The 18,099-nt window shown below is 40.7% G+C and overlaps 1 protein-coding gene across 1 annotated transcript in view; it reads right to left on the bottom strand.

The window, feature by feature from the left end:
* Positions 1-1,259: 1,259 nt before the first annotated feature.
* Positions 1,260-18,099, bottom strand: part of TRPC7 (transient receptor potential cation channel subfamily C member 7) — a 107,154-nt gene continuing 90,314 nt past the window's right edge. Inside the window, exons 10-13 of the mRNA XM_053376867.1 lie at positions 16,168-16,245; positions 9,529-9,582; positions 5,317-5,392; positions 1,260-4,527 (exon numbers count right to left, since the gene is read on the bottom strand). Of these exons, the coding sequence (XP_053232842.1) occupies positions 4,385-4,527; positions 5,317-5,392; positions 9,529-9,582; positions 16,168-16,245 (351 nt within the window). The 3' untranslated portion in view covers positions 1,260-4,384. The remainder of the gene's footprint in view (positions 4,528-5,316; positions 5,393-9,528; positions 9,583-16,167; positions 16,246-18,099) is intronic.

The following is an 18,099-nucleotide window of genomic DNA, read 5'->3' on the forward strand; positions in this document are numbered from 1 at the left end:
TTTTAATTTTGACTTGAGTGTTGGTGCTGTGGTACTGAAAAGGTGGGTTGAGGGTGTCTCAATAGCAAAGAAGGTATTGGTAACGTTTCCAAAACGGCAGCTTTTAATAGCATTGCCATGTGGCGCTAAATTGGCTGGCCACACCTTGAGAGCAGCGATAGGTGAAAAGAATGGAGCCTGTCTCCTGGCCTCCTTTCCTCTCTAGAAAGGACTTCATACACTCCTACCAATGTTTGTTTTTTCTCTGTGTGTTTGTGTGAAACCCTTTTTGTCCTAAAACCACAAACAAACAAAAAAAGGAAAGAAAAACCCCAATCTTAAGTTGAAGGCACAGTGTCAACAGCTGTGTAAGCATCAGTGTTCAGTTGCAAACTTCAGGTGGTTCTGTACAAACTGCAAAAAAAGAAAGCAGACTGTGAAGAAAGGAGGTTTACTAAAAAGAAAGGGGGCAAAGGTTGGGAAGGAAGAGATGCCTGCTAGAGAGATAGGGCTATCAGGTATTTCAGGACCAGGGCATTCTTCATTGAAACACACCCTTGCTGTAAAAATATATTAAAAAAATAAAAAATTGTCCAGTAGCACCTTAGAGACCAACTAAGTTTGTTCTTGGTACAGTGGTACCCTGGGTTAAGAACTTAATTCGTTCTGGAGTCCTGTTATTAACCTGAAACTCTTCTTAACCTGAAGCACCACTTTAGCTAATGGGGCCTCATGCTGCCGCTGCACCGCCGCTGCGCGATTTCTATTCTCATCCTGAAGCAAAGTTCTTAACCCGAGGTAATATTTCTGGGTTAGCAGAGCCTGTAACCTGAAGCATATGTAACCTGAGGTAGCACTGTATAAGCTTTTGTGTGCATGCACACTTCTTCAGATACCCTTGCTGTAAGTAAGGATAGGGAAATCAATTTGATTCCATGTGCATTTGGAGTCAAATCTATCAAATTTGTGCTTTCCAAAACAATGGCGGGGTTGATGTTGCCATCATTCATGTCGCATTTGCAGACATCTTTGTAGAGCAGAGTTGGTCTGCCAATGGGCCTGGTGCCTGAAGCCAGCTCCCCACAGAGCACATCCTTGGGGATCCTGCCATCTTCCATTCTGTGAACATGACGAAGTCAGTGTTGACATCACTGAAGCACGAGTGAGAACATGAGTTCAAGCAAGGGTGCCCGATAGTTTAATTTTTGTGCTACAATTGGAACCTGCTGGCTTTTTTTAAAAATGAAGTTTTTATCAATATCACACTCAAGACACAAGAAAATATTCTGAGGTAATTTTATTTTTGTTGTCGTTGTTTTAGATAAAAATATTACAGTATACAAGATAAAATTATTAAAGGTAAAAATACATTATTTGATTTTTTTTGTCTCTCTCTAAACAGTTATGCCTACAGTACACATTTTTTATTTTTTTATTTTTTTTAAACAAATATAGCTATTAATCTATTAGGCTATCTGTGTTCTCATCTGGCACTTAAAAACAGGTCACAGGTCACCTTCAGGTTCTGCTTATTATTAATCATTATTATTAGCTGAAATCTAATGTAATTGTATAGGTGCATCTTGTAAACAAATAGTACAGCTTTCTGGTACCATATAGTAGCAAGGTGTGCTTTGACCAGCTGAAATCATATTTCTGCCATCAAAGAAACAAGCAGCTGAGTTACCAGTTCCAAGAATGTGGTTTAATTAATACTTACTTCCACTTGGAAAAGTGCAGTATGAAGATGCCACTACTGAGGACTGTAAACATTTAATTTTGAAAAACAAACAAACCACCTTTTGAACTGAAGAAATTGCAGCAAACAAACTGCTTTGCTAAGAAATTTCACATTTTGTTGGAATGTCTGATGGGGATCATGATGCGATCAGAGGTGCTGCTGATTTATGATTCTTTGACGGCAATTTTCACAAGCTCACATTTATTCTATGGCTTTCTATTCAAGACTTGCTCAATAGTAGGCATGTTGATTTTGAAGCTGGTCTCGCTAAGTTTCATAGAGTTCACTTCCAAGTACGTGTGTATGGGTTACACTCACCATGTTCCTTTCACAGACTGAATAACTTAGGCCAGAGGCCCTCCAGAAGATTTGAATTACAACACCCATCTTCCCTGGCCACCGGCCATGCTAACTGGGATGATTGGGAGCTTTTATTTATTAATTTGCAGTCCAAAGCTTCTGGAAGGCACCACATTAACTATTGCTGACTGAAACCACTTTTGATATATACACCTTAGAGTGCTGGACTAGGATCTGGGAGGCGAGGATTCAAATCCTCACTCAGCCATGAAGCCCATTGGGTGAGTTTTGGCCAGTTACTATCTCTCAGCCTAAGCCACTTCACTGGGTTGTTGTGAGGATAAAATGGAATGAAGGAGAAGTGTGGATGCCACCTTGAACTCTTTTGGGGAAAGGTGGGATATAATAATAAACACCCCAATCTTTGTCTCCGGCAGCAAAATGTCTTGGGCCAGTGGCCCTGTGCATGGCCAATCAAAACTCCACACCATGATAGACACATGACTTTGTTATGTAAGCCAAAGCATTTCCCTATGTCCCAGGTGCCTCTCTTCCAATACAACTTGCTACTCTGGGCCAGGTGGCAGTACAAACAAGAAGCCCTTTGTTTCCTTCTATAGTTGCACCACTGTTGATACAGCCTACAGAAACTGGGTGAAATGAAGATACGGAGCTCTTTCTCTTGTGCTGCCATGTCCTTTAGTCTCAGCAAGCTCACTGGCTGAGGGGAAATTCTTTCACTGATGCTGCTGCCCTCCAGTTTCACCCAGATACAAAGAAAGGTGAAAGGAAGGAAGCAGGAACAAAACCCACTGCTTCCCCACTGCCCTTTATCAGCTGGGGTAGAAACCTCACAGCATCCCAACGAGGGAAAAGCAGGTAGGGGCCCAGGTGAGGACTGTTTGAATGGCCAGGGAGTGGACATGAGGGAAGCCTTGCTGCTCCATTGGCTCCACCACCTGGCCTAGCCCGTGTCTTAGCCTGCATCCCCATTTGCCAATCTGGGATGCAGGCTAGGATCTGGCTTCTGATAGGGGGCACATGTGCCCACCCCCTATCTGGATGGTGCTCCGATGCTGTGATTCCCTCATTGGGGCCTTGGAGGAGCCTCTGCCATCCCGCAATGCCGCTGTACCTGAAAGGGGGAGCAGACATATTGCAAAAATGGTTTCTCAGTTGATTGGGCTATGGTACCTCAAGAGAAAAAAGTGCCTTTTGGCACAATTGAAAGAGTTGACTGGAAACAGATAAGCAACGAGGCATGTTCAGAACCACCCCTTCCCTGCCTGCATGGATGGATATATGCCCCTAAGTATGGAAATTCAACGGCAATTCTGCATGCATGTACAACTGAAGAGCAGCAGTGTATGGGTGCTAAGGCTATGCTACTTACCCGGCCACTTTCTGGCTGAGCTGCTGCAGTGTCCCAGGAGATGGGGAAGGGTACAGTGGTGGCAAAGTCACTGTGGTGCAAACACGCTGTCAGGATTGGCTCCACTGGTGCATTTACACAGCCTTACTGCCTCGCCCCACTCCATCTCTGTATGGTGTAGCAGCTCAGCCAGCCAGAGGTCAGGTAGGAGGCAGAGCTACATTAGTAGGCTGCAATGGAAAGGTAATGTCTAGGTAGTACTGGCAGTCATTGGATGTATTGCACCTTTCCCCGCTTCTCTTATTCACACCCTATCCCATGTTGTTTTATACCATTTTCCATCCTATAGCCAGGCTTCAACTTGAACTAACGCCTGCTGCGGGGAGAAAAACAAATGGCACAGAGGAGAATTGGTGGGTGCAGAAGAGCTACACACTTACCTTCCCACACCAGTCATGTTATCTCAGCAAATAAGGAGTTTTGGAACCTGTGTCTGCCAAGATAAAATGCAGCTCTGCCCTGGGGTGAGATTTGAACTTGAAGACTTTGCAGCCCATTAGGGACACTCATGTAAAATATCTCAGTTTTGTCAAACACCTTTTTTTGGCACCTTCTTTTACTCTTGTTTCCTCCTGATGCGTCCGATCCCCATTCAACGTATGCTGACACATCGCAATGGAGGACCTGGCTTGTATCCGGTTTTCAAAAGTTGCTTTGGGTATCTAGAACAACCAAGCTTATCTTCTCAAGTTTATGCATCTATATCTGATGTCAAAAGGCTTGATTTTATACGAAAATGTCACCTTTATATCATAAAGGAATTAATTGATCATTGGCTTCACCCAATAAACCAAACAAATGCACAGTCCCCATAAAACAATTAATAATCTGCAAAAGATACAGTTTTCGATGCTCCTCTCTTGCACAGTTTTTGCTCCTTTAGAATGCTGGTTGAAATAAAAAAAAGTTTTGTTTTTTTCATTTGTCTGCCCTCAAATGTCCTTATTTAAACTCTTTCCAAACTTGTCGCTTAGTTGCTGTATTAGACTTGCCAACTCTCCTGTTGCTTGTGACTTTTCTTCGAGAAGCTCATAGCGGAGACTTGAAATGTCTTGCTTAATCTCCTTAAGTTCTCCTAAAAACAACAGCAAGGTGGGGGGGGGGAAGAGTTATTATTAACCAGACTGGATAACGATAACAACCGGCAATTCACTTGCCCTTTACATCCTTCTTCCTCTCTCTTGTAAATTCTGCTTTTGTGCAGAAGTTTTGTCACTGATCTTCCCTCTCTCCCTGTGAGTGGAAAAGTTGTAGTCATGGAATAGTTGAACACATGTAATGCTGCATGCAAGGATCCAACTGGGTTGAGACCCTGTGAGTACTCTGTGATGACTGCTTTAAAAGGGTAGATGAAGTGTTTGACCACAATGAACTTTATTCCAACTATTGTTAACCATGTACTGTCAAATCCATAGCTTTCTCAGAGGTGCTGAATTTTAGAAAACAGCAGCACTCGCATGTGAAGTTGGGGGGGTCTCATTCTTGTTGGGAATCCTGTGTGTTGGGCCCAGAATGGGCACTATATCTTTCAGATTTCCTAATATCTGTCTCTACTTATCATGCACTGGAAATGAATTAGCTTTGGCATCTACAACTAAGCGGCACAAGCCTGTTGCTATTTCCAGCAGAAAAAGAACTACAAGACAGGAATGTCTTAGGAGACCTCGGAGATGTCAGGAATTTCAGACAACGTATTTTCCCCTTGCACCATATTTTTGCCTTTGTGTATATGAGAGAAGCCGCCTCAGAAAGTGATTCATGCAAGATTCAACTGGGAAGTGAATGTGTTGCTACAAAAGCTGTAAAAACTTTTCCTGATTCTGACAAGATTCACAACAATAATGGTAAGTTTAAAAGAACTTGCCTTCATTAACTTCATCATTCTCTCGATCCACCTGAGCCTTTAGGACATATCGTTTAATAAGTCTCTTCATTATTTTCTGAAAATTCAATTGAAAAGTTTAGTGGATTGATGTTATCTGACCACATCCATACAACACAATGGCCTCATTTCAGTACATAGTAGCATTGATTTCAATGGGTTGGATCCAATGGTGGTTTTCTACTGATGAAAATTTATTTGATTCAGTGGAGTTTCTGTGAGTAGAAAGGGAGGAGGTAATTTTCATTAATTCCCCTTTCCCTCGCCAATCTCCTGCATTCCTCCCTCTACTCTACGGGATTGTGTGCCCTCTGAAGCATCATGGGAGGTAGCACATAAATGAAAGGATAAATGAAAAGGAAGAGAAGGTGGAAGGTCTCCACTGGATCAAAGAGCCTTCAGTCAGTAGAGGGACACAACTGGATGCTACCCAGGAAGTATAGGCAAACTAACTCTTTTGTTGAATTGTGGTCTAGAAGTTTGAGCTTCATTTTTTAAAAAAATGTAATATATATTCACTTGCTATGAGGTGTTCTCATTATAAAATGTGAAAGATGAACAGCAGTATGTGTAAATCAAGAGTCCTGCTTTTATACTTTTCTGGATTAGCACAGTTGTTGCCACCTCCCTGGTTGCTTCTATATAGTGATGTCAATATCTTCTGCCACCCAAAAAGATGTGGGGAGGGCTGTAGCTCAGTGGTAGAAAAGGTGCTTTATATGTAAAACATGTCAACATGAATCCACCAGCATCTTTTGGTAGAGATGTGAAAGGCTCCCTTCTGAAGGGATACTGCCAGTTAGTATATTGAGTTAGATGCACTCTGTATAAGCAGTTTCCTATGTTCATATTTTGCTATAGATTTGGCTGTTTATGTTTATCCAGTCTGGGTGTCAGAATGGTTATGCTCTCCATTTTTAAGTTTGGAATAGAGTAGTTGCTTTGGAAGACGATAATCAGGCATCTGCACAACGTGACCAGAAGAAGACAGAATCGTTAGCTAATATGCCCTAATGACACTGGGACTGTTATCTGGGCATCCGTAGAGGTGGCAGGAACTATGCCATTCCGCACAACATATAATCAGCATTTACATTCCTTAAATAAATAAATACTTTCATGGTATTACCACTGAAGCCAATGGGATTATGTCAGAGTAAGTAATTTAAGAACTGTGTCTATTGCATCCACGAAGGTCCCACTTAAGAACTGTAATCTTCACATTTCTAACACTAGAGTAAATTCCTGACAAATTATCAGCTAAAGAAAAAGCAGGGAGCCAATAATTTGTGTGTGCTTTGCCATAGACACTGGGTAGATTCAATGAAAGAATGGGAATCAATTTACTTGGCAAAAGACACTACACACAACTGTATCAGAGAGATACTGTTGCCTTCCATTAAATCTTAATTTTGCAATCTCTTCATTCAAGTATTAAAACCTGCAAAGAGAAAACAGGAAGTAGCACCACATGGCCGAGAGAAGCATTAGACATGGGCAAGAATGGCTTTACGGAAAATGTGAGAGAAGCATATATTATTTAACATTTGAAAAAAATAGTCTTTCCACTTTCAAAGACAACAGAAAGACAAATTAACAACAGCCATATGCAGTGGTACCTCTGGTTCTGAACGATTCTTGTTACAAATGCTTCAGGTTACAAGCTCCGCTAACTCAGAAGTAGCTGCTCCTGGTTGCAAACTTTGCCCCAGGATGCGAACGGAAATTGTGTGCCAAAAGTGCGCACACAGCGGGAGGCCCCATTAGCGAAAGTGCGCCTCAGGATAAGAAAGGTTTCAGCTTAAGAACGGGCCTCCAGAACGAATTGAGTTCATAACCAGAAGTACCACTGTATTAAAATAAAATGCTATTCAGAAGCAATAAATGGCATAGCTTGTAATGACAGCAAAACAATCTCATGCATGTCTGCTAAGAGGTAGGCCCCACTGAGTCCCATCTGGGTACTGGGATTAAAGCCTGAAAGAGCACAGTGATAACTATTCCAAACTAGAATATGCTTGCAATCTATAATACCATTAACAGTTCAGTTGTATACATGTCTACTCAGAAGCTCCATTAACTTCAATGGGATTATCTTCCAAGTGACTGTATATAGCGTTACTATACCATTGTGAAGGAGTAGGGGAGGCAGCAAACTGTAGGATTACAATCATAATCAAAAGGAGTTGGTCCAATTTTAAAAGGAATATTTTGTAGAGAAATGATATTAATATACTTGTCCCATGCTGCAAGTTTTAGTTGAGCACTTTCATTCTCCTTTGACAGCTAGTCATTTAATTGATTAAATTTAAATCCATATACTATACATCACTCAGAAAATATAATTCAGAAAGCTGCTTCATGATTTCCCCTTTTCCTTTTCTCTTGAGAAGGTACTTCAAATAGTTTCAAAATATAAAGTGTTCTCTTTACTTTCAAGTCTAGCCACTAAACCTTGCCCTCAGTTTAAAATATTCAACCTAATTATAGGGTTGCGGCCCCAGAAATTAGGTACCTTCATTTTCTTAATGCTCAGGATATGTGGGGCTTCGACAGGCTAAGTCATAGTAACAGTTCTCCTACCCCTGCAATAGTATAGCCTCCAATGCTACCTAAAATTCTCTCCCTCCTCCTTCCAAACTGTAAAGGAAGGGTAATTCTCAGGCAGCAGAAATGTACAAAATGCACCAGAGTTGCAAAACTTAAAAACTAGTGGTAACCATTTGCCATAAGTGCCATAAGCATATGGAATCAATCACCTTATGGATTGGCAAAATTATTTTGCAGTTTTGTGTCTGGATGCCACACCTAAATCTCAACTTATTTACTCGGGTTATTGGCACAATTTTGGAGAAAGGAGCCTGCATTTCTTTTAAGATATGGGCATGGTCGATCTAAAGCTAAGCTCTTCTAGGTCCCAATTCTTTTAATAGGGGACTAAGGTCCAAGTGCAACTCCCCTCCGTGGAATCAGTGGGAAATGAATGATTAATTAAGAATTTGATTTCTTGACCCTTCTCCTCCAAGCATCTCCACTTTCATCCCATAATCCAAGATTTGCCACCCCAAATATTTGGGGTAACTCATCTTCAGTGTTACAGATTATTTACTTTGTTCATGACTGCCTGGTGCAATGTGGGGGCCTCATCTCCAGCAGACTAAAAGCTGATTGCACCCATTCATTGATTGCATTATCTTGTGAACAACCCTGAGATCTTTTCGTGATGGGTGGCCTATAAATCTAATAAATAAAATAAAATAAAAGGTATCTTGTAAAGGGTCCCTGTGACTTCCTCAATTTGCAAGTTTCTTGTACCACACAGCTGTGACATAATTCCTATGAGCGTCTTTGAATTACGGGAAATGAACAAAAATGAAAACATATTAATGCCAAAATCTGAGCAGTGATTTGGGGAGAAATCTATGAAGATTGTCACCTCCAGGAATATCCATCCCTTCCTGCCAGAGGCAAATACTTCAGAACAACAATCTACAATTCGCCTTGTTCTCCAGCTATTTCTTTGCCTAACGTTTCCGATGAAATATAAGTCTTGTGTTTCAAAACAACTACCCCAATCTAACAAAGGCAATCCCCACATCGAGGTATTTGTGGATACCCCTGATACCCTAAAAGTATTCTGCTGTGTTTGCATGCATAGTGTTCCAGCTTCAAACACAGAAACACAGTTCAGAGAGTGCCATTCATTTCTTGGGAGTTTAAAGACAGATTACTAGTAGTCCCCTCTCCCCATCTATTGACAGGTAGCCATTACTGTCAACATGTGATTGCCCACTATAGCTTGGATACTAAGGTAAGTCAACCTAAGGAATTTCATAGGAGGAGTGTTGCCTGTCTTCTGCCTATACTATTCTTACTATTCCTGCTCATTTATATTATGTGTGAACCAACAATGATTTGGCATTACAGTGCAATTGTTTCAACATATGTTCTTCTTTGAAGGTAAGAAAAAACATGAACTACCAGGAAACCTATTCGAAAAAACAAACCTGTCCTTGTTCAGCCAAAGAAATATAGAGACAAAATACTCGGAACCAATAAAAAGAGTGAAACCTGTATATACCATGCATATACAGCTTGCATAATAAATGGAGATATATTATGCAATGTGGCAATGTAGAAGAGAGACAGGGTTACGGTACTTCTGGAAGAATACATGAGGTACAATACACATACTATGTGCTGGAGATGACCATGATGGTAGAATCCATTGGGAAGGAGTGTTGCCACCTGAGAAAACATAAATTGAGGAACAAGTTTTGGGAAAGTGGGGAAATAACTGAATCCCAAAGGAAATACTACTTTTTAAGGAGGAGGCTAAGAAGTGGGGTGTGGGGCAGGAAAACAAGGAATCAGCATGCAGAAATGCCACCATCTCCTTGTCATTCACAACAACCTAACACACCTTTTACCACAATATTTGCAACATTCCCCAATAAGAGTTGAATGCCTGGAATTTCATTTACTATGTATTTAATCATGCAGTTGATATTGAGATCATACTGTGTCCATTGAAGTAACACTTTAAATAAATAAATATTGACTATTATAAATAAAACCATGTTTGGCTTTCCTTCCATGTGTTCAGCAGTATTTGTAATTCTGACACAACAAATTGTTGTAGGCTTTGATCAGTTAAGTTACTTTCTCTTTCTTGGGTTATCAACCAGCATAGTCACACGTACAGCGCCCTTGTTTTCATGGGTAATCCTCAAACTTCTAGATGTTTTACATATTGACATGCAGTCTTTAACTGAAATTGTAAGTACACGATTATTATCCCCATTCACTAGATCCACCAGATAACCTAGCACCTTTTGGGGTCCACTCCACAAACCATTACTGGAAATGTCATGTATAGGTGTAACTGTAGTACATGCAGAACACCTTTTTTTGGTACAACACAATTCTGCATTTTAATCTATATAGCACTAATCAAAATAAGAAGCAGAAAATGTGAGCTTTCTGTTTAAATACCTATCTAATAGTAACACAATCTTTGTGGAGCATAGATTACAAGTAAATTGATGTGTCGATAAGACAAACTGTCCATTCTGGCTCACACAGAAGGGCATCCTTCATTTAAGATGGTGTTTGTCACATGACACTTTTATAAACACTTGCAATTTTTTAATATATAAAAAAGAATATGCTCCCAGATTAATCAGTTTCATCTTTATAGTTGATTTTAAAAAGTTCATCAATTAATTTAACTGTTAAAATTAGCCCTAATAAATATATTGCCAAATGTGTCTAGCAGAAGAGGACAATCTCTTTCAGCCCAATAGCTGGATTTGTACCTGAGGGCAAAAAAGAGGGGTGCTGGAGGCAAGGTGGGGGGGAGGGGTCTATAGACTATTATCTCAAAGCAGATGACCGTTATCTATTAGGCAGGTTTGTTTTCCTTTGGAAGTGAGGACACCGGTATTTTTGTAGTATTTCTTCTATATAAGTGGAGACAAAGAGATGCTATTCCAGATGTGATCCCAGAGGATGGTCCTGAATGTTCAAAGTCCCAAGTGCCAATGGTTTTCCCTTAGTTGGGATGCAGAGGATACTTCCTCCAAGCTCTCATTCAAAAGTGCAAAGAGATCCCCAAAGTTAATTAGTTCCTTTTGATCAGAAATAAACAGAATGATCACCCAGCAGCCCATAGGAGCCTGTTGTGTTTATGCATTTATTTATTTATTTATTTATTTATTTATTTATTTATTTATTTATTTATCCTCCTCCTCCTCTATAGCACAGCTGCTCTTGTGAAAATCCTTTTCCACAGGGTTCACCTGGAAAAACTGCTCCAAAATGGAATCTTCTTTATAACTTGTGGATAAACTAAGAGGATTTGACATGTGAAAAAGAGTGCAAGGAAGGAAAACTAAAGTCACAGACTGAGAGCAATGAATGATGCAGCTATTTGCTCAAGATTTTTAAGCATAACCCTATTCTGGGACAGAGTTTGCTGTTCTTTAAGGTTTAAGCAAATCCCTACAGGGACCTGTCTGTTCTAGGAAAGAGAGGAAATTGGAGAACATGGGGAAAAGGCAGATTATATGTGGCTTTTTCTCATGTTTTGTTGTATTGTCCATATTTCATACTGGCTCCGATACATACCCACAGGGGGGGAAAAACATATTACTTCAATATTTCACATTAAACAGCTTGAAATATTAAAACATCAAACACCAAAATAACTTATGGATATATAGAAACACACACTAGCATGTGGGTTATTATCAAGAGATCATTCGAGTGCAACCACATTCTGAGGTCCTCTTATTACTGTTCCCACCTTGGTATCACAGCGCCTGTATTTCTGTACTTTCATTAACTTCCACATGGCAGAGATGCATCACTTTTAAAAGCTAACTAGACAGAACCGAGCAGGGAGTCATATTAGTAATTACATTACACTATCCCGTTGTAGCTGAAAATAATTACTGGCCAGACAACAGAATTGATCGCTGCTGCTTGTTCTCTCTTTTGTCTAAGTATGCTTGTCCAGTGTGTTTTGCTTCCTATTATTATTACTTTGTTATTCTTCCTCTGGGCAGAATCTTGACATTTTAAATAATGTATCTTTTGGAACCGAGCCTGGTGAGAGCATTATAAAAGGCAAAGAAAAAATGTTATTGCAGCTGTCTCTTTTCAGGGATAATAATAATAATAATAATAATAATAATAATAATGCCGCCTCTGGCTTCAGTACTCTTATGTGGGTCTTCACCTACCATGTACTATAATTACTCCCTTTTGAAAAAAATAATTTATACTGCACAATTACTCTGACGTTAACATCATTCATGCAGAAGGTGTCATGGCTTTTTTAGTTTGGGCTGACTTCATTGTTTTAAACCTTTTGCGGGTGTTTGTGTGTGTTTCAAATCAGATACACTTAGCATGGAGATTGAACTCAAGAGAACAAGGGAGGGTGACTGGTCCCCCCCCAAAAAAAAGTGTGTTTGAACTTTGTTCTTTTAGCAGAGTAGAATATGGTCAAAAAACATTCAACATCTGTTTGTGAATGTAAGGATAGTGTGTATCCTGATACAATTTGTGGGTCACCATTCTAGGTTTGACCCTAAACTATGAATGCAGCTGTTGGATGAACTGCCTATTATGTACAGTTACTGCATGTCTATCTGCTTCCTGAAAGCATTTGCTATTTTGCTTCTCTTAAATATCTGGTACCACTTAGCTCCTCTTCACATATTCTTTGTTTTGCCCAGAAGTACACTGAGCTAGCAAAGTTCACAAGTGCAGCACCAGTCTGAAAGACATTTCCTGTTGCTTCACATGTTTGTAGGTACAAGGGGGTTGGACTGGGATTGTCCCCTCCCTACCTCACATAAGGCAATGGGTTTAGGACAATGGCAGGGAGAATTGATGGATGGAAGAGAGTCCTTAACCCTTTCTGCTCTCACCAATTATCACGTGTATATTCTGCTCCTTGCCAACAATTTTAAATATGTTTGGAAGGACAGATGGCGAGAAAAGAAAGTTGTAAGGGGCCATTGCAGAGGGGTGTTTTTTTTGGGGGGGGGGATTCTTCCTAGGGAAGATAGGTCTCCCAATGCCTGCTGGTCATGATGGTTATATAAAAGCTCCAGGTTCAGTGACATTATACCACTGAAGGCTTGGGGAGCAACAGAAGGTAGGGTGACTACCTTCATATCTTGTTTATGGGCTTCCTACTGGGACCTGTGGCTGCTGGACTAGGTGGACTTTTGATCCATCCAGCAATAGTGCATGGGATGTGTGTGTAGGCCAACTCAGATTTCCAGCAATCTTGGCATCACCTTGACTCACCTTGCCCTGAGCTACTGAGCAGCAGTAGTACACCTGTATGGAGGGCAGCACTGCCGCTCCAACCATTCCCCCTTCAGTGATGTTTCTGGATCCATCAATGCTCTATCTTTTGCACAAAGCAATTAAACTAGAACTTTCTCCGGATTCACTTCCCTTAAATCTGTCCCATACGGTCTCTGTTTTTCAAGGTGCTGTCTTCCAACTCCATTTTTTTCTGCTTGCAGGGATGTTCCCAACCTGATCTTGTGAAACTTCATCCTTGGACCTGATTTAGTGAAGATTCCAGTTGCCAAATATCCACTCCTGACTGCCGGCCACATGGCCTGCCATCCTGGTTTGGCCCACAAGCAAGTCAGTTCTATCTTTCTCAAGCTTTACCCTCATAACTCAAAATTCTGGCTCGGCTTTTAGGAGCTTTCCTTGAAAAATACATTCATTATCTGTTCAAGACCATCTGGAACCAGAATGGTAAATGACTTAATAGCTGGCATTGGTAGAAAGCCATGCATCACTTTCCACTATGATTCACCAAAGCCTCATGCAAATGAGTAAATTATAAGGCTAGAAGTGAAAGACCCACAAGAGCCTTGATGCAGAGGTCCCTTTAGTCCAGCATCCTTGTATTTCAAATATTAACCAGACAGACACACCTGGGAAGCTTCTGATATTCTGCCTTTGATCACATAGAGGTTCCATTTTGCTATCGCACCAAATAATCAATGATACCCACATCCCCCATGAATTTGTCTAATCCTTTAAAAAGCAGTCTTAAGCTAGTAGCAAGACTAGCATCAGCAGGGTCTAAAAATGGTTTGTGGCATCTATTTTTCTTCACCTCACTTTCTTTTCTAGGGTGGCAGGGCAGTGGTGCTCAGAAGTAAAGCACCAAGCACAGATGCAGCTACCTGCCATTCTCATTTCCCCAGGATGCATTTGGTCCCACTCAACTCCAGTAGTTAATTGCACTGTAAGGGCAACTCTATCTGAAGGAAAGGAGCAATTCTAACCAGGCATTACTAGAGACCCCCTAGCAGAATGCTGCAGAGGAACACTGCTGCATCCTAACTCATTACCTGCAGCATGAATCAGGGGTTAGGATTGCTCTGGTAAACTTCTGCAAATCTTGCAACAAAAGCAGTTTATTTTGCAATGGCTCTAGACTGTTATTCTATCATTTCCATCCTGATTATTATTTTGCAACACAGTCCACTGAACTTCAGTTAATGCACCAGGGGCTACAAAGAGATCAGGACAAATCCAAAACATTTAACGTTATATAAAGAACAAAACAGTGATGTGAATGAGAGCTTGCGGAAGTGATTCTCTTATTATTATCAAAAGAGATATGTAGATTGCTTCTTCCGTGCAATTTCCAAAAGAAAACACTGCAATCCTTTCTTACTTTGTTTTAAAGTATTATGTAACTAATATACCTGAGGTGTGTTTTGAATGGTACTGTGCAACCTAACATTTAAAGGTTTTGTTTGATTTGCTGTATCGTGGGAATTAAACAGATAGCTACATGAGCTTGATATTAAATGAATGGTCACCTCTGGATCCTCAGTCATGCGTCGATATATGATCCATTAGATTGGGATAACTGAGGATGTCATATCTGCTGCTAGTACTTGTACACCATAAAGTATAATATAGTCTGCATTGCCTTGGAATGGTCTTTAAGATGACTTTTGTGCTTTTTTATGAATGAAGGTCATCTACAAATTACTAAGGTTGAGATCTTAGGCATAGTTACTAGGAAGGAAGGGTATGTTAAAGCTTAAAGAGTAACACATTTAGTTACAAGGAGGTAGCCATGATGGTCTGCCATAGTCGAAACAAAGTAAAAAAAAAATCCTTCCAGTAGCACCTTAAAGGTAAAGATAAAAGGGACCCCTGACCATTAGGTCCAGTCGTGACCGTCTCTGGGGTTGCGGCGCTCATCTCACTTTATTGGCCGAAGGAGCCGGCGTACAGCTTCTGGGTTGTGTGGCCAGCATGACTAAGCCGCTTCTTGCGAACCAGAGCAGTGCACAGAAATGCCGTTTACCTTTCCGCTGGGGCAGTACCTATTTATCTACTTGCACTTTGACGTGCTTTTGAACTGCTAGGTTGGCAGGAGCAGGGACCAAGCAACGGGAGCTCACCCCATCGTGGGGATTCAAACCGTCTGATCAGCAAGTCCCAGGCTCTGTGGTTTAACCCACAGCACCACCCGCGTCCCTAAGTAGCACCTTAGAGACCAACTAAGATTGTTATTGGTATGAGCTTTCATGTGCATGCACACAAAAGCTCATACCAATAACAAACTTACCGTATTTTTCGCTCTATAACACGCACCAGACCATAAAACGCACGTAGTTTTTAGAGGAGGAAAACAAGAAAAAAAATATTCTAAACGAAAAAGTGGATATATGATTTTTGTGGTTCATGCTGTGGCCACAGACATGTGATCTGACAGTGAGTTTGGAGTAGCCCAATGCAAAAATCCTGAGGATCCATGTGGATCCATGCTTTGTAACCATGGAGGAGGGAAGGAAGGGGAACCATGGATCCTCTGCTCACGACTGCAGCAGATCCCCCCTGCCACCCGCAGGCATTCGCTCCATAACATGCACAGACCTTTCCCCTTACTTTCTAGGAGGGAAAAAGTGAGTGTTATGGTGCAAAAAATACGGTAGTTGGTCTCTACGGTGCTACTGGAAAGATTTTTTTTATTTTGTTTTGAGTAATACATTTGTTATGGCATAAGCTTTCATGGACTCTATCCCACTTATGAAGTCTACTAAAACATATCCCATAATAAATTTCTTAAGATGTCACAAGACCCTTTGATTGTTTATTTTTTGAGAAACTGATGTGACTATCTCTCCAGAAATGGCTAAAGATTGGTTTCCTTCTAAGTGGACATGTGTAGGATCAAAGTGCAGATCACAAACATGTAAGCAGAACCTCTTCTGACATATTTATCTTTTCCTATGCCACACCTTTCTTTTTTTGTATTGCCATTACCTGGTATCTTGTGGGCTTGTTGTAGGCATTCTTCACAGTAAAGTCTGAATTTTGAGTACTGGACTCGAAACGGACTTTCTGAAATGTACAAATGTAGAGCACATCACCAATGAAGAAATGTTCTTATGAAAGCAGTAGAAGTGAAGTTCTAAGAAAAGGATGGCTAATAACACCTTGCAAGGGGTGAGCTGCATTGTGCAAAGAAACAACCTGATATTATTACATCCGAAGACAAGGTCTCATATTCCAGATGACTTAGCTTCCTTTTGCTATGTGCTTCTGGCAATTCACACTTTTACAGTAGATGAGAAACTGTTGAATACATAGCACTTTGTGAAAATAGAATCTGGTCCTAGTGTTTAAGTGAGGTATGAACTCTTCAAACATACAAAGTTCCTCATACAACCCAGTGTTTAACGATTGTAGGGACATCAGTGTAGATTTCAATAGAAGGGTGTTGGAAAACATTCACCCACTCAGTGTGGCCTTGTACAATTGAAATCTTAAATCTTTACCTACCTACACTGCCCCCCTTCGCATATGAATTGTGTGAAGGAGAAACATGCTCAGTAAGGGGCTGTGGGGCCATACTTCCAGAGAAATAATGTGTTTCAGCAGCAGCAGCCTCTAGGCCCCACAATAGACAAGTGTTGTTACAAAGTTTCTGGGCTGGTGTTGGTTTGTTTATTATTTTGGGTATTTATATGCTGCTTAATATTGAGAATTTCTAAGCGGTATACAAAGAATAAGAACAAGTAAAATTCATCCAAGAAACAAAACACTACTTTAAAATGCCCGGTGGAATAAGAAATTATTTGTTGTGTGCTTGAAATTCAGGAAAGCGGATGCCTGTCAAATCTCAGGCAGGCAGGAGTTCCACAGGCTTGGACCTGAAGACCTCTGTGATCGGGCAGGGATATAAGGGATCAGGTGGCCCTTAGGAGATCCTGAATGCAAGTTGTTAAGGGCTTTCTAAATTAATATGAGAACGTTACACCTGGCCCAGGAACATATGGGCAGCCAGTGAAAGCTTTTAAGCACAGGAGTTATGTGTTGGCAGTAGTCTATCCTCATCAAACTGGTGCATCTCCCATTTTTTGATGGTGGTGATTTATTGTAGATAATGGGATGAAGTGAAAATGAAAAAGAGAAAAACCCATTTTCTCTCTGCCTTTGTGACTTTTCTTTACTTCAAGGATGTATATTAAGATGGAGGTTTAAGTAGATTACGTAAGGTACTTTACAGAGGGGTGAAATTCATAAAGCAAAGGGTTATTCCAGAATTGGTATCACAGTTGGCTGCACCTAGGAATGAAAGGATCCCTCTTGTTCCATCCCATAACTACCCTGGAGATTTGCACATTCAGGTGTTCTGCTCCACCACCTTCTGCTGACCTGCTGCAAATTCCTTTTCAGTTCTACCAGAACTAAATAAGGTATTTGATTATGTCCTCTCATCTGTTTTTTCCTTCCCACCCAGTGTGCATTATTATGCTGCTGGCTGGCTGCTGACCTTTCCTTCGTTAGACAGATTGCTGGTTAACAGCCCAGAATGCTAAATAGTTGGGGCTTTCTGCTTCATGAAACATCTAGTGAAAAACTCACTCTCTCTTCCTCTCCCTCTCTCTCTCTCTCTCTCTCTCTCTATATATATATATATATATATATATGTCCAGTACAACCAGTAGTGTAGTGGAGCAAGGACAGGCACGGACAAAGTGCAACCACTTATTTCAGAACAGAAATTATGAGGTTTATGAATTTACTTCCAACAACAATCCCTTTCTATGCTGTTTGTAGATGCTGAGGGTTCTGGGACATGTGTAGGATGCCTAGTTACTTCCCACAAACTGCTAGCAACAATTCTATTGGGCCACTCGGTGATACGGGTGGGGGATTTCCCAGAATATATCCAACGGTCCCTATGGCTCT

This window comes from Podarcis raffonei, chromosome 2 (genome assembly GCF_027172205.1).
Source record: "Podarcis raffonei isolate rPodRaf1 chromosome 2, rPodRaf1.pri, whole genome shotgun sequence".
In the NCBI taxonomy this organism is placed as follows: domain Eukaryota; kingdom Metazoa; phylum Chordata; class Lepidosauria; order Squamata; family Lacertidae; genus Podarcis; species Podarcis raffonei.